The 26026-nt window shown below is 35.2% G+C and overlaps 1 protein-coding gene across 5 annotated transcripts in view; it reads right to left on the reverse strand.

The window, feature by feature from the left end:
- The window catches only part of LOC122809153, a 1026347-nt gene that overhangs the window by 32721 nt on the left and 967600 nt on the right, over positions 1–26026 (reverse strand). For all 5 annotated transcript variants that reach the window (XM_044080437.1, XM_044080436.1, XM_044080435.1 and 2 more), the window contains one exon: positions 19803–19835. In XM_044080437.1, coding sequence (XP_043936372.1) covers positions 19803–19835 — 33 coding nt within the window. The remainder of the gene's footprint in view (positions 1–19802; positions 19836–26026) is intronic.

Raw genomic sequence — 26026 nt, forward strand, 5'->3', positions numbered from 1 at the left:
TGGTCGGATCTGACCAACGAGGAACTGACCTCTGGTGTGGAGCACTGGTTGCCCATGTTGATAATGACCAGGTCTAGGATATTACTGCCCCTGGTGGGGGTGTGGATAAGTTGATCCAAGGCATTGGAATTTATGAATTCCAGAAAACGTTGAGCACAAGAGTTGGTACATGAGTAGTTTTCCCAGTTAATGGTGGGGTAGTTGAAATCGCCCATTATTAGGGTGTTAGATTGTACCCTAATATTTTCCTGTGTATCAAGAAATGAGGAGTGGGAATCCTGGGGCATGGTGGGGGATCTGTAGCAAGCTACAATTTGGATTGCGGTCTTGCCCAGAGTTAGTTGAACTTGGATAATATCGGATGCATTATGCTGAGCAACTAGCCTGGAGGTGTGGATATCCTTAATGAATATGGACACACCTCCACCTTTAGTGTTTCGGTCCAGGTTAGGTGGCCGAAAGGGGTGGTATGAATTATAGCCTGGTAATGCAGGGGTACTCTCTGGAGCCTTGAACCAGGTCTCTGTCACTGCACAGATGTCGAGGTTCTCCATTTTAAGGAGTGCCTCAAGTGAGTGCATTTTGAGGTTTAGACTTCTAGCATTGAGTAGCAATACCCTCAGATTCTTCTTGCTTGTACCTGTTATGGTGGTGAATTTGTCATTTGAACCTTGCCTAAAAAAGGCATTATAGGGGTGGCTAGAGCATTAGCCAGTATCCAGAATCCCAGGGGCGACAGGTGCAGGCTATCTCTGGCAAAGCATCGTGGTTTGTTGATCATGTTATCCCAGGCAGACAGAAACTGGATCCCCTTAGAATGACACCAGAAGCTTAGCCAATTGTTGAAGTCAATCATTTTGTCCTTGTACTGTGGTATCATTCTGGGTGATGGCAGGATGCTACTCAGGGCTAGGGTCATACCTGCCTGGGCTACAAGATCGGACTGCTGCTCCATGTCCCTTTTCATGTAGTCCAGAGAGGTATGTCTCAGCTCATTCACACCAACATGGACAATGACAGAGTCATATTTGTACTTGTTGTGGAATGACCTGAGTGCATGCTTTATGTGGTGGATCCTAGCACCCGACAGGCAACTGACAGTAACTTTCTCCTTGTTTAGTCTGGTGAGTGGAACATCAGTGTGCCTGAATATAGAGTCACCTATGACTAGAGTGTTGGGTACGTTGTTATGCCTTATGGGCTGTAGTTGAGTGGCACACTGAGTTTGTGGGCTATGTATCATTTGGGTTGTGTTGGGGGGTGGAGGTTGCTTGTCTTTCTGCTTTGGAGGTCCCTGTTGCTTGGGCTAGTTTTTACTGAGAGCCTCCGTGAATGTAGGTGTGTGTTTTGTGTTTTTATGTGTGTGTTTTGGTGGTGTAAGCTTTGAGGGACTATGTGCTGAGTGTGGTGTGGTGCAAGTGTTTACCTTCTCCTCTTGACAGTTTAGTCCAGTCTTAGGTGAAGATAGCTTTGCTTCCAGTTTGGCTATATAAATGCATCTCTCACAGGTTGTAGTGTTGGGTGGTAGGAGGAGAGGGTTGTCTGTGTACATGAGGCAATTGCTGCATTGCCCCAAGATGCCCAGATTCATTAGGTAGACAGGAGAAAACACTGGGAGATGACCCTTAGACATGTCTGGATAGGTGCTTATTTGTTAAGTACTAGAAACTGTTTTCCTCTAGACACTGAGAAAAGTTGAGTGCTGTAGTAATTTGTAGCTTATTTAGTGCTTACAATGCATTCTGAACAAGTGCTGAGGTCAAAGAAACAGACTTGAGTACTGAAACTAAAAAAAATGGCTAGTTCTAAGAAAGAAAATTAAGCTAGAAGGCTTCCCTCCAACACAGAAATGCTTGGGTGCTTAGAAGCCCACAAATAGTCCTGGACACAGCAAATCTGTATCGAGACTAGACTACCCACAGGAAAGGCAGGAAACAAGCTTAGAACATTTTTTTTTAAGTGGAAAGAGAGAAAGGAGGAGCAGAAACTAAGCTGATTGGCCTTCTCAAATGTTCTCCCTGTATTAGGTAGAATGAGGTAATGACACTAGACTGGGAGGAGGGTCCCAGATCAAATTTACAGTAGGGGAGGGCAACTGCAAAGCCACCAACTATAAGAACAGCATACCAATAGGGAGGGAGGGTGAGAAACAAACTGCAGAAATGTTTCTCACAGCAGAAAAGCAGCAGTGAGCCTTTAAATGAAAGTTTTAAACAGCTAAAGGAGCCTCTAGAGAAAGCTTTTAACTGCAAACAAGTTATAAGAATCAAACAACCCAACAGATGCTTAATAAAAGTGGACAATTTCCAGTTAATACCTCACACACAGTGAAACTAGCTAGAAAAATATACAGTAGACAAATTGATATAAATAACTCAAAAAAATAAGCAAAAACAGGATACTTAATGTTATATATTATAGATCCGAGTTTGCTTCGTGTCCTTCCTTCGATTAGCTCAGTGTGAAATGGCAGAAACGCTCACAAACTTAACTTCTTAGGTAACAGAAAGTTGAAACCTGAGACACGTTTTAAAGAAAAAGCTCAAAAGAACCAATGAGGTGCTTAGTCTACGCTGTAGTCCAGGTGACCTCAGTCAGCCAATGACCTTAAACAATTCTCTCTCACTGAAATACCTGATGGCTTTGGCTAAACCAAGATGGCCCTGAACATGTGCTCAGACACACAGCCTCCACAAACACTAGGCCCAAACACAAGCCTGAATATGGTCAATGCTATAAATATCCACACTACTTAGAAACAAACTGCAGAAATGTTTCTCACAGCAGAAAAGCAGCAGTGAGCCTTTAAATGAAAGTTTTAAACAGCTAAAGGAGCCTCTAGAGAAAGCTTTTAACTTCAAACAAATTATCAGAATCAAACAACCTAACAGATGCTTAATAAAAGTGGACAATTTCCAGTCAATACCTCATACACAGAGAAACTAACTAGAAAAATATACAGTAGACAAAGTGCTATAAATAACTCGAAAAAATAAGCAAAAAAAAAAAAAACAGGATACTTAATGTTATATATTACAGATCCGAGTTTGCTCAGTGTCTTTCCTTCGATTAGCTAGATAATCTCCATAGAAAAATTATAAAATTTGTTAATCTTTTTGTACCATTTAAACATCATCTTTATTCCATTCTCTTTCCCAGTTTCTAACTTTTTCCATGGATTAATAAAAGAATAAGCTCTCATAATATTCTGATACAATTCTTTTCTATCTTTCTCAATCTTATTCATTTTAGTTTCCATAATATAATTTTACTTTGATAATCTTTTTTCCTGTTCATTTATATTTTCTTTAAACTTTTTACCTGTCTTTATTTTCTTCCAGAATACCTGATACATATATTTAATAATAACATCTATCAAACATTCTTCTTCTTTTTTATAGCATTTAAATGCTCTGTATACATTCACTGATGCTGCATACATAATTGGATTAATTAGCGCCAATCCCCCTTGTTCTTTTTTCATGTATAAAATTCTTTTCTTAACTGGATTCAACCTGGAACCCACATAAAGGAAAATAATATATTCATCAATTCCTTTTCATGTCTTGCTGGGACCATATAAACATTTGCCATATATGCAAACCTTCCTAGTTTCATACTATTTATCAAATCTGCTTTCTTTGTATATGAAAAACAAAATGATTTCTAAAAAGAAGTCATGTCTTTTATTTCATTAAAAAATGTTTTCTACTGCTCTTCTTTACATAGATTTGTCTGAACTTAATTCCTAAAACATCTATAACCTCCCTAGTAAATTTTATATCTCCTATGCTTCCTACTAAACTAAATCCTTTACTTTTTTCTTTATTTATATATAAACCAGTTTTGATTAATGAACAGTTTGGTTTTTAATATCTTTTAACATCTGTTCCTTATTACTTATAATTATATCATCAGCATAAGTATACATTAAAGGGAACTGTAATTCATTTGATATTTTATATCCTACAATATCTATATTATTAATTTTATTCACTATTGCATTCATAACAAATGAAAAAAACTAATGCTACTAGTAGGGCAGCCTTGCCTTATTTCCAATTTTATTTTTAATTCTTCACTTATCCATCCATTAACATCAATTTTAACATAATTTCTATCATAAACTGATTTAAATGCATCCATTATTTTCTTACCTATATTATATGCATTAAAATATTTCATAATGATTCATGTTGAATTCTATCATATGCTTTACTTAAATGTCCTGTTATAATCTTTGCCTCAACTTTTTTTATTTACAATATCATCCACTACCTCTTTAATAATCCATAATAAATCCTTTTCATTTCCACCCAAAAACAGTTTCCTCATATAAATCTTTAATTTTATTTGTTAGTCTTCTAGCTATAATTCTCATGAAAATCTTCTAATCTTCTAATGACAAAGCTCAACTTATACTTTCCCTTATTCGATAAAACAAAATCTAAATCCATCACACTATCTCTCCCCAACACCCTCCACCTAGGAGGTGATATTCACCCCAACCCGGGTCCTACCCCCTCTTCACACAATACCTCTTTTATCCATAAAACTCTTCAATTCTTTACTCTCAATGCCCAAAGTCTCTGTAAAAAAGCATCCATTTTTCAAGCATGGCTAAGCCACACTCAACCACACATTGTTTCCATTACCGAGACGTGGCTAAAGCCCCATATCTCAGACTCTGAAATACTACAACAGTCAGGCAACTGACAGTAACTTTCTCCTTGTTTAGCCTGGTGAGTGGAACATCAGTGTGCCTGACTATAGAGTCACCTATGACTAGAGTGTTGGGTACGTTGTTATGCCTTATGGGCTGTAGTTGAGTGGCACACTGAGTTTGTGGGCTATGTGTCATTTGGGTTGTGTTGGGGGGTGGAGGTTGCTTGTGTTTCTGCTTTGGAGGTCCCTGTTGCTTGGGCAGGTTTCTACTGAGAGCCTCCATGAATGTAGGTGTGTGTTTTGTGTTTTTATGTGTGTGTTTTGGTGGTGTAGGTTTTGAGGGACTATGTGCTGAGTGTGGTGTGGTGCAAGTGTTTACCTTCTCCTCTTGACAGTTTAGTCCAGTCTTAGGTGAAGAGAGCTTTGCTTCCAGTTTGGCTATATAAATGCATCTCTCACAGGTTGTAGTGTTGGGTGGTAGGAGGAAAGGGTTGTCTGTGTACATGAGGCAATTGCTGCATTGCCCCAAGATGCCCAGATTCATTAGGTAGACAGGAGAAAACACCGGGAGATGACCCTTAGACATGTCTGGATAGGTGCTTATTTGTTAAGTACTAAAAACAGTTTTCCTCTAGACAATGAGGAAAGTTGAGTGCTGTAGTAATTTGTAGCTTATTTAGTGCTTACAATACGTTCTGAACAAGTGCTGAGGTCAAAGAAACAGACTTGAGTGCTGAAACTAAAAAAATGGCTAGTTCTAAGAAAGAAAATTAAGCTAGAAGGCTTCCCTCCAACACAGAAATGCTTGGGGGCTTAGAAGCCCACAAATAGTCCTGGACACAGCAAATCTGTATCGAGACTAGACTACCCACAGGAAAGGCAGGAAACAAGCTTAGAATTTTTTTTTTTTAAGTGGAAAGAGAGAAAGGAGGAGCAGAAACTAAGCTGATTGGCCTTCTCAAATGTTCTCCCTGTATTAGGTAGAATGAGGTCATGACACTAGACTGGGAGGAGGGTCCCAGATCAAATTTACAGTAGGGGAGGGCAACTGCAAAGCCACCAACTATAAGAACAGCATACCAATAGGGAGGGAGTGTGAGAAACAAACTGCAGAAATGTTTCTCACAGCAGAAAAGCAGCAGTGAGCCTTTAAATGAAAGTTTTAAACAGCTAAAGGAGCCTCTAGAGAAAGCTTTTAACTGCAAACAAGTTATAAGAATCAAACAACCCAACAGATGCTTAATAAAAGTGGACAATTTCCAGTTAATACCTCACACACAGTGAAACTAGCTAGAAAAATATACAGTAGACAAATTGATATAAATAACTCAAAAAAATAAGCAAAAACAGGATACTTAATGTTATATATTATAGATCCGAGTTTGCTTAGTGTCCTTCCTTCGATTAGCTCAGTGTGAAATGGCAGAAACACTCACAAACTTAACTTCTTAGGTAACAGAAAGTTGAAACCTGAGACACGTTTTAAAGAAAAAGCTCAAAAGAACCAATGAGGTGCTTAGTCTAAGCTGTAGTCCAGGTGACCTCAGTCAGCCAATGACCTTAAACAATTCTCTCTCACTGAAATACCTGATGGCTTTGGCTAAACCAAGATGGCCCTGAACATGTGCTCAGACACACACAGCCTCCACAAACACTAGGCCCAAACACAAGCCTGAATATGGACAATGCTATAAATATCCACACTACTTAGAAACAAACTGCAGAAATGTTTCTCACAGCAGAAAAACAGCAGTGAGCCTTTATATGAAAGTTTTAAACAGCTAAAGGAACCTCTAGAGAAAGCTTTTCACTTCAAACAAATTATCAGAATCAAACAACCCAACAGATGCTTAATAAAAGTGGACAATTTCCAGTTAATACCTCATACACAGAGAAACTAACTAGAAAAATATACAGTAGACAAAGTGTTATAAATAACTCGAAAAAATAAGCAAAAAAAAAAAACAGGATACTTAATGTTATATATTACAGATCCGAGTTTGTTCAGTGTCTTTCCTTCTATTAGCTAGATAATCTCCATAGAAAATTATTAAATTTGTTAATCTTTTTGTACCATTTAAACATCATCTTTATTCCATTCCCTTTCCCAGTTTCTAACTTTTTCCATTTATTAATAAAAAAATAAGCTCTCATAATATTCTGATACAATTCTTTTCTATCTTTCTCAATCTTATTCATTTTAGTTTCCATAATATAATTTTACTTTGATAATCTTTTTTCCTGTTCATTTATATTTTCTTTAAACCTTTTACCTGTCTCTATTTTCTTCCAGAATACCTGATACATTTATTTAATAATAACATCTATCAAACATTCTTCTTCTTTTATATAGCATTTAAATGCTCTGTATACATTCACTGATGCTGCATACATAATTGGATTAATTAGCCCCAATCCCCCTTGTTCTTTTTTCATGTATAAAATTCTTTTCTTAACTGGATTCAACCTGGAACCCACATAAAGGAAAATAATATATTCATCAATTCCTTTTCATGTCTTGCTGGGACCATATAAACATTTGCCATATATGCAACCCTTCCTAGTTTCATACTATTTATCAAATCTGCTTTCTTTGTATATGAAAAACAAAATGATTTCTAAAAATAAGTCATGTCTTTTATTTCATTAAAAAATGTTTTCTACTGCTCTTCTTTACATAGATTTGTCTGAACTTAATCCCTAAAACATCTATAACCTCCCTAGTAAATTTTATATCTCCTATGCTTCCTACTAAACTAAATCCTTTACTTTTTTCTTTATTTATATATAAACCAGTTTTGATTAATGAACAGTTTGTTTTTTTAATATCTTTTAACATCTGTTCCTTATTACTTATAATTATATCATCAGAATAAGTATACATTAAAGGGAACTGTAATTCATTTGATATTTTATATCCTACAATATCAATATTATTAATTTTATTCACTATTGCATTCATAACAAATGAAAAAAACTAATGCTACTAGTAGGGCAGCCTTGCCTTATTTCCAATTTTATTTTTAATTCTTCACTTATCCATCCATTAACATCAATTTTAACATAATTTCTATCATAAACTGATTTAAATGCATCCATTATTTTCTTACCTATATTATATGCATTAAAAATATTTCATAATGACTCATGATGAATTCTATCATATGCTTTACTTAAATGTCCTGTTATAATCTTTGCCTCAACATTTTTTATTTACAATATCATCCACTACCTCTTTAATAATCCATAATAAATCCTTTTCCTTTCCACCCAAAAACAGTTTCCTCATATAAATCTTTAATTTTATTTGTTAGTCTTCTAGCTATAATTCTCATGAAAATCTTCTAATCTTCTAATGACAAAGCTCAACTTATACTTTCCCTTATTCGATAAAACAAAATCTAAATCCATCACACTATCTCTCCCCAACACCCTCCACCTAGGAGGTGATATTCACCCCAACCCGGGTCCTACCCCCTCTTCTCACAATACCTCCTTCATCCATAAAACTATTCAATTCTTTACTCTCAATGCCCAAAGTCTCTGTAAAAAAGCATCCATTTTTCAAGCATGGCTAAGCCACAATCAACCACACATTGTTACCATTACCGAGACGTGGCTAAAGCCCCATATCTCAAACTCTGTAATACTACCCCCAGGCTTCCAAGCCCTTAGGTGTGATCACACACCCAAAAAAGGTGGTGGTGTTGCATTAATCTACTCCATCTTGCTCTCCATTATTCCCTACCCTAATGAAATTCCTCAGTTTGGTAATGCTGAAATACTGGCCTGCTACTTAAAATGAATAACCATAAACGTATCTGCATCATCACCCTATATATCCCTCCTGGAAACAATATCTCAATTCTGGAAGAAATCCTTCTATGGGCCTCTACCAACATAAATAATGAGACTTACATACTAGGAGACGTAAACATAAATTGGGACATCAATAACTCTATTCCTACTCAATCCATTAATCTCTTTAACTTTATCCAAATAATCTATTACTAGACCAAATAAAACCACTCCTCCAGGCTCTGCCCTAGACTGGATTCTAAATACCCATCCAAATAAAGTTATAAATTCAGGCATAATTCCTGACTCCATCAGTGGCCACCTCCCAGCTTATGCCCATCTTCTTCCTTTCTACAACAGCACTACATCCACACACGTAACCTTAGTAATTTCAACCCTAGCCTATTCTCTAAATCCCTCAAACTAATAGACTGGAACATACTAAAGACCCTTCCCCCTCGACGATGCCACTGACCATGTTAATTCCACCTTTCTAGATGTCTTAAATAGTATAGCACCAACTAGAACAAAAAGAATAAAAAACAACTCTGCCCCATGGCTCACAAAAGATACTAAAAACCTAATGCATTAAAGGGACACATTCTGGAAACTCTATCAAAAAAATAAACTCCCTGAATCCCTACTTGAGTACAAACAGCTCTGCAACCTCTCAAAAAAACTAATCCTCAGAGACAAAAAATCCTACTTCATCAAACTCCAGTCTAACCATACTACAAACCCCAAACACTTCTGGAAATCTATAAACTCTCTCCTCAGCCCAGGCACCCAAAACAATCCCTGCCGCAACCCCAATAAATCTGATCAAGAATTGGCCTCCCTATTCAACTCTTTCTTTATTAACTCTATATCTGAACTAACAAAATATTTTGCCAAAAACTCTCCCTCATACACTCATACTGCCTCCATCACTACCCCTGCTTACACTAACTCTAATTCTACTCCCATTTTCAGACAAAAACCCATATCCACCAACTTTAATTCCACTCCCATTTTCAAACTAAAACCCATATCCACCAATTATATAGAAAAACTCCTCTCCAAACTAAAACCCTGCTCTAATGCTTCTGACAACATCCCCTCTATTTTTCTTAAATATGCTGCTGATGGAATTGCATTCCCTATAAGTATAATAATAAAAAGGTCCATACAGGAATCCTACATCTCCAAACTCTGGTGCACTGCCTATGTTCTCCCTCTACATAAAGATGGGAAAAATAATAACATCTCAAATTTCTGCCCCATAGCCATCCTCTCCCCTATCTCCAAAATCCTAGAAAAGTGCATTCACCTACAACTAATGTCATTCCTAACTCAAAATCACGTCCTCACTCCTACCCAGGATGGTTTACGACCTGGGCACAGCACTGCAACAGCTCTCCTCTCTTTCCTCGATACAGTTAATTGTGACAGAGATTCTGGAGAAATAGTATCCATAGTGCTCCTGGACCTCTCCAAAGCCTTTGATACTGTTTCCTACACCCATCTTCTGAGCCACCTCTCAAACCTAAATCTCTCTCAAACTACCCTCTCCTGGTTCTCAAGCTACCTCTCCAATAGAGCTCAGGTTGTAAAATGGAGAAAAAGCATCACCCCTTTTCTTCATACCCCCACAGGTGTACCCCAAGGATCCATTCTTGGACCAATGCTGTTCAACATCTTCATCAACACTTTTCACTCCACCATTCCCAATACCAAAATAATCCAATATGCGGACGACTCAACTTTAGTCTGCTCTGCCTCTAGCCTCCCTGAACTCTTAACAAAAACCCAAACTGCCTTCTCTAAACTGAAGCCTGGATGATCCAGAATCATCTCTCCTTAAATGCTAACAAATCCAAAATCTTAATCTTCCTTCCCTCAAAATCCTTCTCTTTCATCAAAACCTCTTTCCAAATCCTAAGCCAAAATAACTCTCCTATTGAAGTCATCCCCTGCAAAGTTACTAGGTCTAACTATAGATGAACGCCTAACATTTTACAACCATGTACTACTAAACATAAAAAAAACACCAAAAACTGGGTATACTTTATAGGAATAACCACTTTCTCTCACCTCTTACTAGACATACTCTCACCTCCACTTACCTCCTTCCCTCCCTGATGTATGGCGGCCCCCTTTTAACCAACATATCTGCATCTATCACATCCAAATTAGAAAACTGTTATAACAAAATCTCCAAATTTTCCACCAACTCCAAAACCTCTTCCCATCATTGCCTTGCCCTTAACTCTCTAAACTGGCTAGAACTTCCAAATTATCTGGACTTCCTCCAACTCACCACTGCTCACAAATTATTCTTCAACCCTACCAAATGCCCTGCTCTAAAAAACATCCTAGTACCCTATGTACCAAACAAAACTCTAAGATTGGCACAACAAAACCTAATATCTGTACATATATCCAACCGACCTCCAGGACAACTACTTCTCTCTTTTTCCTTAGCCAAAAAATGGAACTCTCTCCCTCCTTCCCTAAGAATAATAGAAAATATGACAAGCTTTAAGGCACAGATTCATTCTTATCTCTTCTCCATTCGGAAATGCACCTGCATTCTTCCAACCTAGCAATCCCCCCCTTTTCCCTTCTAGTTCCATACTGTACCTCTAACCACCTTCTGCCAGTGCTTCAATCCTCTCTGATTCCTAAACTCAATGAAATATTTGCACCCAAGTGTCTATCACCCCAGGGTTCTAGTTCTCTAATGCTAACTTCCTATAATCAGAAATGTTCTTCCTATGTCAAGATTGTACACATACTTTTGTAAATATACTTTTTGTAAATAATCTAGTATGTGTATTAAGAATAAGTGGTTAACTGTATACAGCTTTTTTACTTTTACTTGTATTTCCTATGTCAAAATTTTACTTGTTTTTCCTATGTCAAGATTGTACACATACTTTTGTAAATATACCTTTCTTTATTGTAAATAATCTAGTATGTGTATTAAGAATAAGTTGTTAACTCTATACAGCTTTTTTTTACTTTTTACTTGTATCATAAATCTTTACTGCATTTTGCTTGTCGGAGCTTTTCTCCCTGGGCCTCCATTGAAAATGGGCACACTGGGCCCAGTGGACTTTCCCAGTCAACAAACTGGAAATAAATAAATAAATATTATCTAAAGTTATTGGTTTCCAGTTCTTTATGTCATCCTTATCCCCCTTTTTTCCATATAAATATTACGACCCCTATACACACACACACACACACACACACACACATATATATATATATATATATATATATATATATATATATATATATCTTTATACTTGATTCCCCTTTCCAACCATTCATTCAGTGCCTCTACTAATTTGGATTTTTGCCAATACTCCATTCCATTATATATATATTGTATTCAATACTATCCAAACCTGTTGCTGTATTCATATTTATATCCTTCAAAACATTTAATTCATTAATACTTATATTATTTTCCAAACATTCATCATCATCCTTGGTTAACTTACTTATTTCATATTTCTTTTTATTTTTATATCTTTTTTAGCAAACAATTTAGTAACATACTCTAATGATTTCACTTATACCTTCTTGTGTATTCACTTATCTTCTTTATTTTTCAGCTCCCTTATTATTCTTTTTTCTTCTTTTACTAATCTATTTAAATAAGGTGCTACTTCTTCCTTCTTTCCTTTTACACAATATTTTTGTTTATAGAACAACTTATTAATCTTTACTTGATTCTTTTCATACGTTTCTATTTTTTTGATAAAAAGCTCGAAATTTATCTTGCCTTAATTTCTTATAAATATTCTTTTCTTTCTTTCTCTTATTTTTAATACATTATAGAAAACAAGTTTTATATTTTCCTTTGAAACTAATCCACCATGTTCATAAATCAAATGTTCATAAATTCTCTCATACCATAATGTAAGTATGACTTTTCTGTCATATTGTTCTAATTCATCCTCAATTAATCTTTTAATTCCCTTCCATATTTTTATGTATTCTTCCTTTTCTTGCACTATTATCCATATTGCTAAGTGATCAGAAAATCCACTGCTTTTTATTTCTTGTTGCACAATCTTTATCTGATATATATATATAAAAAAAATTAATTTCAGTCATAATCTCATTTGTTTTATAAGTCCAATGTCTATTTTCCAATACATATAGTTTGCCACATTTCATAATCTGAATAAAAATGAAAAGGCAGTTCACGGACTCTACTGGCAGCAAGTTTAGATAAAAGACAAGCCCAAGATGCTGGAAAATCACACAAATCATTTATTCTTTGAAATAAAATATCCTGTTAGCGCTTTTGTTTAAACAAAGTGTTAAACTTCATCAGACAGCTGTTAGTTTCACATTCACTTCCTTTATAAACTTCCTTTAGCATTGATTGGTTAAACAACTCATTAATATTAATGGGACAAGGGACAAGGAATGACCAAGTGTGGGGCATGTTCCTGGTACTACAAGGTTCAAGTAGCTAACAGTTTCATAGTGAGAGACATAGTATATTATGTGAATAGTAAATACAATTGTTGTTCCAAAGCAGTAGTTTAATTGGCTTCCTGCTCTTCCTGCCAGTGTTTCTACACTGGGAAAATGGAAAGAAAACTCTGGCAGAAAATTTATGAGCACGAATATGCTGTAAAGAGACAAAATCAGAACAATGCCTTGGCTAAACATATTAATTGTAATAGTGAACATAAGTTCAGCTTTATGGCTGTAGATTCCGTACCTATACAGGACAACAAGCATGGGGGCTACTTTTAGAGATAAAAGAGCTCAGGTGGCAAATCCGCTTACAGGCAGATAGTTGGCCAGGTCTGAATGAGCGTAGTTCAATAGCCCCTGTACTGATGTTAAAAGTTCTTAAAAGGAAAAAAAGTCAAGGTAGCATCAGCTAGTTAAAATTTACTTATATACATACATTTTATTTTTTCATTCATTGCAAGTATTTTTTACATATTTTTAAATATTCATTACATTTAATCTATTGTATTTGCACATATTTATAAAACAGGTGTAGCCAGTCATTTTTAAGAAATGTTCTTATGAGTTTTTAAGTCACTGGAATTTAATGCAGTTTTTTAACACCAAAATCCAGTTCATAAAAATGTTTACTAGGAAAAAGTTTTCAGCATTGGTTTTATATTGCTTACATAAGATGTTTAATGAATTTTACCTTATAGTCACTCATAGTTTATTTATAAATTTAATAATTATAAGCAGTAGTAGGCAGATGCATTTAGAGTGAATAGGTGCTTGTTTTTTTATGTATATGTGATGGATTTTTTAGTTCCATTAATATTAATGAGTTGTTTAACCAAGCAACGCTAAAGTGAATGTGAAACTAGCAGTGGTCTGATGAAGTTTAACACTTTGTTTAAACAAAAGCACTAACAGGATATTTTATTTCAAAGAATAAAGGATTTGTGTGCTTTTCCAGCATCGTGGGCTTGTCTTTTATCTAAACTTGCTGCCAGTAGAGTCCGTGGACTGCCTTTGTCATTTTTATTCAGTTTTGAGTATGACATTTCATAATCTCATTAACTATTTTAACATCATATATTTTCTTCTTGTTTATTCTCAAATTACAATTGAAGTCTCCTACCATATTAACACATACATAATTTAGAAGCTTTCTAAATATTTCTTCCCTTTCTTTTATTGTAACATATGCATATATAGCTATAATTCTACACACACTTTCATTCCATCTTAAATCAAATACAGTAATTCATCCTAATTCCTCTAGTGTCACATGTAATACGTTTTATGTTCCCTTGACATAATATGCATGTACCAGAACACATTTATTTTCCCATATTCCATTTGATTGATCCATTCCACATTTTTTCTGTTTGCATTCTTTTTCCTCTGTTAATAATCTAATATCTTCTAATATAATACCATGAGCATCTAACAAAGCACACAATTCTAGTATACCTATTCTCCTCTTAATATTTTTTATACTATTGACACTTACAGCTAATATTTTCAGTTTTTAACAGAAAAGAGGGGAAAGAAAAATAAATTATAAATCTCATCCTCTGCCTTTCTTGGTCTCTTTAAATGGCATACATTTATATTTTCTTTTCCTTTCTTTAACCCTTTTCCATACTGAATTCTTCCTTCAACCACTTGCCAATTTGCATAGTCTTCTTCACTTGTCTCATTATTTTCTTCTTCTCTTTTATTTCTTTTTTCATTAACATTATTTTCTATAGCCTTATCTATCTCACTCTGATCTGTACCTTCCTGAATTATATTTATAACATGTTCAATTCTTGTATATTTTCATCTTCATCTTCGTCTTGTTGTTCATCTTTATCACATTCTAATCATGTGTGCCTGGTATTACCACATTTTTTGCATTTTAAATCACATTTATTGCCTCATGTCCTGTCTTTCCACATATAAAATATTTCCTTTTATTACATTCACTAATTAAATGATCATCTTTTCCACAGGAAAGAAATGGGTTTTGAGTTGTCCCCTATACCTTACAATACCTCTGTTACCATTCATATTTATAACACTTGGTATATGCCTTCCGTTATTATTGTCCATATTTAAAATTATACCACATTCCAATTCCCTAGTCCAAAGTCCTCTTTCATCATAAAACTTTGTTGGGTCCATTACTCTTTGACAACAGTCAATAAGTGCATCTTTAAATGCAAAGGTTCCACCTCAGTTCTAAATTGAACCAGTATCCTTTTTTTGTTTGTCTAAAAAGATTGAATGACTTATTCTGACCAAGGATATACATTCTTTCCATTTTCAAATAATAAGTCACAAAAAGTTTCTTTGTTATTAACAATGAAAGCTCTTACCTCCTTTGCAGTGACACCTAAAGGTGCAATCAAGCAGTCCCAGACTTTATACCCATATAAGCCTTTCTCTTATTTGCTGGTAATCAGACAGTATACCTTTTCTTCATTACATTCATTTCTTCCTTTCTTGCTTCCCCTTCTTTCATGGTTTGTGCATATGTTTTACCAGCGGATTCACTTTCTCTCCCATCTTCTTCGATTTTCTCCATTATTTCACTCCATGATACTGCTACGTCATTTGCCAGCTCAGTTGATTAATCATCTGCTCCAAAATAATCATCCTGAAATCCTCAAGACTGGGGGGTTGTAATAATATATTCCTTTTGAATCTTTTTCTTCTTCAAACAGCTTCTGTTGAAATACCTCCTCTGAACTGACCTGTGTCCCTTCTACTGAGATGCTCTCCTCCAATACCTCCTTCTCCTCTGGAACAAATGATTCCTCTGCTCTTCACTCACTTTATTCTATTATTGGTAGCAATTCTACCAATTCCAAACTGCACAACAGCTCTACATGCTTATTTTCACTTGCCATAGCTCCTTCAGTCTTTTTGGGCTGCCTTCAAGCCTGAAAAGGAAACTGGAGAACAGAAGCGTAACACACTATGAGTACAGGAAGTTCCTTGATGCCCTAGCCAAATTTCTCCTAGTAGTATAAATACCATCTCAGGCCTGCAGTGAAAAGAGGCCGCTAGTCTAGTAGGACTAACTTGGTTAACAAAGGATGAATAAATATATTCTCAAAAAAGCCAAACAGTTGCAGAACAAAGCTTAGTTCATAAATCCAACACTGAATGCAGTATGAAAACAAACCACGCAACGCGGATACCGAACAAGTGTTTAATAAAACAAAGCTTTCAAGTCAAACAAACCCTGCATCAGTGTATAAAATACTAACACATACTAACCATATTTATACTATCATAAATCACACAGCCATTAATTATTCAATTAAGCAATCAAATCCTAGTTAAGAACAATAATTTTAAAAGCATAGGTCTCTATTTCAAACACATTTGTTTATATCTTAATACAGTTTTTAAGGAAATAGTCTGATTTAAACCCAGTGGCATATCTGCACAAAGGTGTACTATCCATTGATATTCATCTCAAGCTTATTATTTAAATCTCCACCTCGTATATCCTTATATACTCTATCTATCATCCTAAAAGAGAATTTATGTGCATTCCTATACATATTAATATGCTTAGTGAGGGAATTAGTATCAATCTTTCTCCTTTTTTCAGAGTGGGGTTCTGTTATTATTTTCTTCAGTTTTCTGGTTGATTTTCCAACATAAAATGCCTGACATCTATAACAGGTAGCCAGGTATATCATATTCATTGGGATACATGTTGCTAAATCAGAAAATATATAGTTCTTCCTAGTTGTGGATGTTGAAAAGCATTTTTTTTTATTAATAACATCATCTCACAGGATGCAGGAGATCAGAATAGGAGAAGAGACCAGTCACCGATGGAGTCCCCCAGGGTTCGGTGCTGAAACTTTCTGTTTGGCATATACATCTCAAAAGTAAAAGGAAATACCAAAGAGCTTTGTCTAGCTAAGTTTGAGATGACTGCAAGCTAGGAGCAGTTATTGAATCCCAAAATGACTTAACCATCATGCAGGAAGGTTTGTCCCAAATAATATCTGGTATCAAATCATGACAATGCCCTCTGAGAACTAACCCAATTGCTTGGTATTTGGGAACATGTGTGTACAGTGACCTAACTTTTGAACAAATTGTGCCAATAGTCATAAGAAAGTCTTTCTATATTGCACAGCTTATAAACAAATTGTGACTAGATATAGAGATGTTGTTGTCCCCCTTTACAAAGCTCTCATTAGGTCAACCATTTTGTATAATGCCCCTTTGGCATCTATCTGTCCAGCCCCATGCAACAATTAGAATACCTTCAGAAGATACCTTACTAAAAGGATACAAGTCCTAAACAGTAGGTCTTGCATGGGCTAGCTCAAAGATTTATTACTATACTCAGTATCCTACAGAGTGCTTAGAGGTGATATGTCTGGCATACAAGGCATCCTCCGACCTAATACAGATGGACCTAGTGAACATCAGCAAGTCAAATGGCATCAGAAATACTCAGTCCAGGTATCTAAACTGAATGTTGTGGAGAGATGGATATATATCACAGAGGCTACCACTGTTCCAGAACAGACTATCCATAAAAATAAAACAAAGCTCATCTGTCTATATTCAAATGCAACTTGGATCTAAGGATGGGTAATAGAAAATTTACTCCAGGATTGCCCCTAATGCCACTAATGGATAGAGGCAGTTCTTAAATGCTGAATCCCTTACATGAGCCCCCTCAAATTATCTATGGTGTGATCACAGTTATTCTCACTAGGGCTAATATACAATTATCAGCCATGGGATAGGTAAGACGAATAAGAAAATGTTAATTCAAGACCAAAAAGGAATTGGTTAAGCTTAAAATGTCTTCTGAGTGAACCTATGTTGTGGTAGTCAATAGTTATAAAAAATTGCCCTTTTTAAATCACCAAGTGCCCTTCTCATCCTCTGCCCCCCACCCCCCAGTCTTCAACAGCTTTCAGTGCCTATGGGGTCATGCAATAAACAAATGGAATATCTTGGAATCAATCCCAGAACTATTGCATTTAGAGGTATATCAGCAATAGTTCTAAGCCTCTGTACCATAGTGAAAGACATATAAATAAAATTATAACAAAATATTTAAAACAATCTTTCTTTCTCTTTTTCTATACTTACTTAGACAGGGAAGAATGATATGTCAAGTAATGGCAAATCAGTAAAATTTGCAGTATTTTCTTGACTTCCTTCTATGTTCTTTAGCCTACCATAGAAGTATTTCTTGGTGCAGTCTCAGTACTTTACTGGGACCCAAAACAGAAAAAAGAAATATACATGGTAAAGTGTTTTATAATCAGGGTGTACCCTAACTGCCAAAGTGTAAGCCTGTAACCACATAATGCCAAGGATGCCCAACTGCTAAACATCTGGCTGGATGTCTGAAGTTCAGCTGCTGCTAAGCTCAAAATTATATATATATATATATATATATATATATATATATATATATATATATATATATATATAAAACTATATGGAGCTACTTCACAAACCCAAAATCCCACTTACCTGACTTTCATAATACTGAGATAAAAAAGCCGACAACCTCATAAGACCGACTGCCCAGAACACTTTCAACTCCATGTAAGTAACCACTTGGCCCTCGTTAAACTTTGCCCTGTACCTCCACAATAGTGTTATCTCAGAGTTGGTACATTTAGTTAGGGAGGTGTGGGGGTGCGCCCTCCCACATGGATGGGTTTAATTTGCTTCATTTTAAATTTTTTTTTTTTTTTGGCCAAATGACTACTTACCTAGAGTTGGAAGTTGGTATTCTGGGTAGTAAGTCTCATGAGGTTGTCGGCTTTTTTGTCTCAGTATTATGAAAGCCGGGTAAATGGGATTTTGGGTTTGTGAAGTAGACCAACTACATATATATATATATATATATATATATATATATATATATATATATATATATATTTCCTTGCCGCAATGATCCTACTGCTTACAGATATGCTGTTATTGAGACTACCTTTCATAAATCATCTTCATTTTGCAATGAAATGAATTATTTCTATGATGATTTTAAGCTAACTCCAAAATGCTTATTACTGCTACAGAAGGTTAATACTAGACGGAGGACTACTGATGATGTGTTACCATCTGTTAACAAGTCGTAAACATCAGTTTGACAAAAGGATTGTTAAATGACAACCCTGAAAAATTCATATCAGCATTTCATAGTGTTGAAAAATTATAACCTTGCTCAACATTCAGTTAGTTAACAAGAGTGGAAGATCTATTTCACCTTAAAATACACATATGATACAAGCATATAATTGTTATGCATAACTACTCAAAGTTAATTTTAAAATGAAAAAATAAAACACAAAAGCTCATTTTATAAGTAAAGTAAAGCACTTAAGGTTGTACATGGTACAGATATATCCAAGGATTATGGGGGACTTATACTTCAGACTGTTGCCTGAAAGCATCCCTTGGCATTTTGCATTATCTGTACCATGCGCACTATTCTCACATGTTATTGTGTAAAAATAAGAAAACAAAAGCTGCTGGTATTGCTCTGACAATGCAGAAACATAAAGTGGTAATCTTCATTTTGCCAAATAAACCCATGATACTGATTATGTCCAAATCCTTGACATGATTATATGCAACAAAGGTCATCTAAGGGGAGTAGGGAAATTTATCAGAATGTATTACGTCTTATATTAATAGATTAGATAGGATTCAAAATGTTCATTCTGTTAGTACCCTATTCATTGTCAGGCTATTTTAATAAACAGCATTAAAGCATTTGCCAACAATGTAAACAGCTTGCCTTTGTCACTACACATTTCATTGCTACTGTGATATGTGTTACATCATTCATTCTTGGTTTATAATAATGAATGTTTGCTTACTTTTGTCCTTGTGTGTCTTCCTTCATAGGAATGCTACAAAAAAAAACAACAGCACTTATTTTTCTACTCTGCTCTAATTAAGTTACTCATAAATTTATATTAATATGAAAGACTTTTGCCCTTCTTCAAAATGAAAGAACAAGATTACATAAAATTATCTGCCTCTACTCCCTTACACTGGTGACATATTCTATAAACTTGCACAAGATGAATCATGATTGCGGCCATGATGGTGAGGGCCTATTGAAGTCATGCTCTCTGCCAACAAAGAATAGGATGTGGCCACACTTCTGTGTTTGCTTTTACATATATAACCCTGTCATGTGTTTATTCGTAGGACAAAATGAAATGATAATGGCTGCCATTACCTGACCAACAAAATAAGAAAATGCTTTTTTAAAGGAAAAACCTCATACCTGAAGTACAAAAACCTTAAATAGTCATTACACTTCTGGAAAACCTCTATTGGTATTTTTGTTTCCTTATCTAATGTAAAAATGAAATTCTTGAGACAAATAAAGAGCCACAAATTCAGTGATACACGCTGTCTAATAAATCAGCGCAATGCATAGACATAAATATATCGAGTATTGTTGTATAATGGTTCTTTTACAAAATTGTGCCTTTTTTCAGGGTTCCTTTTGAAAGAGTAAGGCCCATAATTGTGATCTTTGACCTTCCAAACACTGAGACTAACTAGAAAAAGATGCGTGTGTGTGCATGTTTGTTTGTGTGTGTGTGTGTGTGTGTGTGTGTGTGTGTGTGTGTGTGTGTACACATACATATATATATATATATATATATATATATATATATATACATACATACATACATAAATATACATATATATATATATATATATATATATATATGTGTATATGTATATGTATATATATATATATATATATATATATATATATATATATATATATGTATACACACACACACACACACACACACACACACATCTGTCTATATGTATAGTGAATATAGCTATACATGCATACACCTTGGCTCTAGATGATTGTCACTGAAGTGACAGCCCAACCCCACATGTGCAAAAATGGGAAAAGAGATTGTGGATGGATGGATAGATGGATGGATGAACACACATACTGTAATTTTCTCTGCACCCTCCCTCTCACTACTCTAAGAGGTAACTCAGAAGTCCTTCACTTCCATAGAAACCTGGATCTCAGAACATCAACTTATCCTTTATCCAAATAAAACTAAACTAATGAACTTTTCCAGCAGAAAATCCCACCGACACCAAATCTCTTTTCTTATCTCCTCTTTTAACACCATAACTGAACCTGTTACTGACACAAAACTGCTTGGGGTAACTATAGACACAGGCTTAAAATTCGATAAACATCTAGCAGCAGTAATCAGAAAAACACATATCAAACTAGGCTCCTTATACAGAGTCAAGCCTTACCTTACAGACTCCACCAGGCATTCTATAGCCAGAACGCACTTACCAGCTACTCTTCTATATGCTTCACCTATCTTTACTAACCTAAAGAAAATAGTTAGCCAAGTTTGAATCTTGCTATAACATAATCACTAGATTTGTAACTAACTCTACATTTAGATCTCACCACTGTAGTGCTCTTCATCAAATGAACTGGCTTGAGTTGCCAAATCTCTTAAACTTCACCCAACTATCTGCTGCCCATTCCATGTTATACCAACCTGACAAATGTCCATCCCCCCAACAACTACTACAACTACAGACCAGTATTAAAATTAAGATCTTCTAACAAATTTCTACTAAATGTTACAAAATCGAACAACAGCTTTGGGGACTCACTCTGCTCTAATCACATTGCTAAGATATGGAACAATATACCTCAGGAAATCATAAATACTACTAACAAACCACGCAACGCTGATACTGAACAAGTGTTTAATAAAACAAAGCTTTCAGGTCAAACAAACCCTTCATCAGTGTATAAAATACTAACACATACTAACCATATTTATACTATCATAAATCACACAGCCATTAATTATTCAATTAAGCAATCAAATCCTAGTTAAGAACATTAATTTTAAAAGCATAGGTCTCTATTTCAAACACATTTGTTTATATCTTAATACAGTTTTTAAGGAAACAGTCTGATTTAAACCCAGTGGCATATCTGCACAAAGGTGTACTATCCATTGATATTCATCTCAAGCTTATTATTTAAATCTCTACCTCGTATATCCTTATATACTCTATCTATAAATTCAAACAACTCCTTAAAACATACTTATACAACTCATGGCTTTGCTCTTGTACTAATCCTGGATGATTTCACCCTCACTTTTCTCCTCTCTTTTCTTCACTCCCTACTGACCCAGTCACAAATGCATAACCTTTTTTACAATTCCACCACCTGCTCTTGTCGAGTCCCACTTTATTATCACTTTTACTCTGTCTTTCACTGTCATCATTCTGCACTTTATTCTTTATGTTCTTCTGCCTCATGCGCATCCTTATCAAGTACTCTCAATCTTCCTTCTTCCATTATCCTGTCACTTATCACATCACTCTTTCTTAATTATTTAGTGATCACTGTTTTTTTATGGACACTTTCTCAATACCATAGTATGTAAATAAGCTTTCCCCAGATAACAACACTTGCTGATTGATTTAACTTGTCTCAGTTTTTCATGTCATAGGCTGTGATATACAATTGGTGTATATAACTACTATAGTTGTGAATTGTCATATTATTGTTATTGTTAATGCACCAATCTACTATTACGTAAAATGTTAAGTTAATGTTCTTATGTTTGTAACATGGAGCTTTTCTCCCCGGGTCTCCACTGAAAATGGACTACATATCCAGTCGCACCTTCCCGGTAAACAAATGTCAAATAAATAATATGTATACATATATATGTATGTATATGTATATATATATATATATATATATATATATATATATATATATATATATATATATATATATCTTAGATCTGAGACTATAATGCCTCTGGGTATTCTCCTTACTCCAAGTTACAGTGATCTTCATGTTAATATATAAGTAACAATAATATGAGGCACAGATCCTTACATCGAAGAAGCCAAAACACTTTAATAGTATAGCAAATTTCAATTTCATCATTGTTTTCATGAGTTGGGCTTTATTTTTTGTAGTTGTACAGGTATACAGTATTAAAATTGTCATAGCCCTTTTTTAATTAGTTTGGTTGTATATTATTTATTATTGTTTATTTATTGACATTTTATGACCAGGAAAGTCCACTGGGTCAGAAACCCATTTTCTGTGGAGGCCTGGGGAGAAAAGCTCAACAGGTAATTAAATATTGTACAGAACAAATACAAAGTGAAAGAGATATACATACACTAGCATAGCATGGGGAGTGATGGTATATAGTTAATACAAAATTATCAGATTGTATGGTTACATATTAACATACTTTCAATCAGAAGAAAGTAATCATAATCATTAATAAATTGCACGTATCATAGTTAGGAGAAAATTATATAGAGGAGAAAGAAAATAATATAACAGAGGGTTAAAGAGTAAGATCTGAGTAGTTAAGTGTGTGAAGTTAAGGGGGCCTACACTGTATTTCATAGGTACAGCTGGGATTATTAAAATAGTGGGTTTTTAGTGCAGCTTTAAAGGCTATTAGGTGAGTAATGTATGAGTCCTAAAGTGTCCTTTCTGAAGACCAGAGGATTCTAGTTAGGGTGTATGTGTGTAAGATAGACTGGAGTGCAGGACAGCTTTCAGATTTGAAAATTAGCTTATGAGCAAGTGTTAACTGAGTATAATAGACAGTGGTGAAAGTCAGGCCAGGACAAATTTGAGATAGCTTTGCAGTGGTGTGAGCGGTTGGGCATGTTAGAGGCAAATTTTGCTATCTTGTAGTAGCAAGATTGCATCTTATTACTGAGGGATGTATGGAGGTTGGTGAAAATCGGGTTTCCATACAAGAGGGTTAGGATAAGCAAATTGTTTGCTAGTTTTATGTTAGTTTGTTTATGGTTTTTGTTGGTATAGTTTACCAAGTTTGAAATGTGTTTTCTTTACTGTATTGAGAATGTGTTGTTCAAAGGAGTTTTTTATCAATAGTGATTCGTAAAAGTTTTGCAGATGGCACCTGTTCTATATCTGTATTGTCATGTGAAAAAATCTTGAATTCTGCAGCTGGAGGTTTTGATGAAAATAGTAACAATTTAGTTTTTTGGGGGTTCAGCATTAATTAAGCATCATTTAGCCAGGTTTCTATGGATGTGAATGCATCTTGGTGATTTTCTGCAGGTTAGCAAAATTGTTGGAGGATGAGATGATAGTTGAATCATCCACATACTGAATTAATATGATTTGTTGGGAGGCTTTATTAAGATCATTAATGAATGCATTAAAGAGTAGTGGTCCTAAAATGGACCCTTGTGGGACTTCTGTGTTATTTGCCAGATACTCTGATTGTTGGTTTTGCCATCTAACCAATTGTTGTCTATCATTTAGGTACAAGGAAAACCAGGTTAATACGCTTAGAGAGCATCCAAGTTTTTCTAAATATTGTAATAACTTAGGGTGTGATACTGTGTCAAAAGCCTTTGATAGATCTAACAGGAGTACTGAAGCTGATAGTCCAGCATCAAGAGCTTTATTCACAGTTTTAGTGAAGGAGAGTAAAGTTGTGCTTGTGTTATGTCCAGGGTGGAATCCATGTTGAGTGGGAACTAGGAAGCTGTTATTAATGAGGTGGTGTAGTAGTTGGGATTGTATGCATTTTTCTAGGATTTTTGATGGCAGGAAGAGAATGGAGATTGGCTGGTAATTTGAAAGATCATGTGCATTACCACCTTTGTGTAGTGGAGTTATAACATACTTTTTCCACAGTTGGGAGACATAAGATTCAGAGAGTGAATGATTAATAATGCTTACATGGTAAGCTATAGCTTTGGCAGCAAGTTGTAAGTATTCAGGTGGTAAGTTATCAAAGGAGAGTGAGCAGGGCTTTAGTTTGGTTAGCAATTTTAGAATTAGGGATGTAGGTACTGGTTGTAGTGAGAAAGGAGGATTGGGTGGGTTATTGTTAGAGGAAACCATAGTGTGTAGATATGGGGTCTATTTGTGTGCTATTTTAGGAGTCGGGGTTGCTTTTTGTAGATGAATCCTTGACTAGTTTTTGAATGGTATCAATGAAATAGATGTTATATATTTGTGCTGGTGAGGGTCTTTGTCGGGAGAGGGTATTGGATTTTGAATGTTACCAGGATTAAGTTGGGAGGATACAGATTTCCAGAATTTTTTTGGATTATTACTTTGGGAGGACAGTTGTGAAGAGAAATAGTTTTTTTTATCAGTTATGATAGGATTTTTGCAGTATTTCGAAGTTGTTTACAATTTTGTTCATTTGCTTGAGTTCTACTTGTTTCCATATTTTCCAGGCTTTGTCTCTAGAAAGGATGGTTTGTTTAGTTTGTTTTGTTAGCCAGGGAGCAAGGTTAGGTTTTGTTAATTTTGTACAAACAGGTGCTATGCTATTTAATGTGCTAAGAAATATGTCTAGAGCATCATCCAGAGAGGCAGTGTTTTTACTGGGGTCCAGTTTTGAGCTTGTAGGGTATTGATAAGTATGTTTTGATCAAAGTGGGCAAGGTTCCTGGTAGATTTGTATTTGTGAGGTTTGGGGATTTGTAATTGGGTTCTATGGGTGTAAGCAGGTAGGTGGTCACTTAAAGTGTTTGGGAGGGTGCCGGTATTGGAGTAGTAGTGGGGGTAAGATACTAGAATCCAATCTAATGTAGATTCTGCTTGGATATTTAAAGCATGTGTAGACTCTGTGATAAGTTGTGGGAAACTATGGAGGTTAATGCTGGGAGCTGGAGCTTTGGAGGTTAGGTTTTCCCAATTAATGTTAGTGTCTTCTAGAATAATAGTTTCTTGGGGGATATTTTGGTTAATCCAACATAGGAAGTCTTCCAAATGAGGGATGTTTTGACCTGGGGGAATGTAGATAGCAGCAATACAGAGTTGTTTATTAAAGTTTATATAGATTCATAGGTTCATAGATTAGTACTAAGCTAACTGCCCTTGCGAGCCATTTTAAGTCTAGCCAATTATCCCTTGTGAGACTCAAACCCTGCACCCTGTGTTTGTAAGGCAAACATCTTAACCATTAGGCCACCCTCCCACCCTATATGAAGGGATGTTATTAGGATTTCCATACTATTGAAAGTGGGGACAGGT

The sequence above is a fragment of the Protopterus annectens genome, chromosome 8.part0 (assembly GCF_019279795.1).
Source record: "Protopterus annectens isolate FY-2018-M chromosome 8.part0, PAN1.0, whole genome shotgun sequence".
Taxonomy (NCBI): domain Eukaryota; kingdom Metazoa; phylum Chordata; order Ceratodontiformes; family Protopteridae; genus Protopterus; species Protopterus annectens.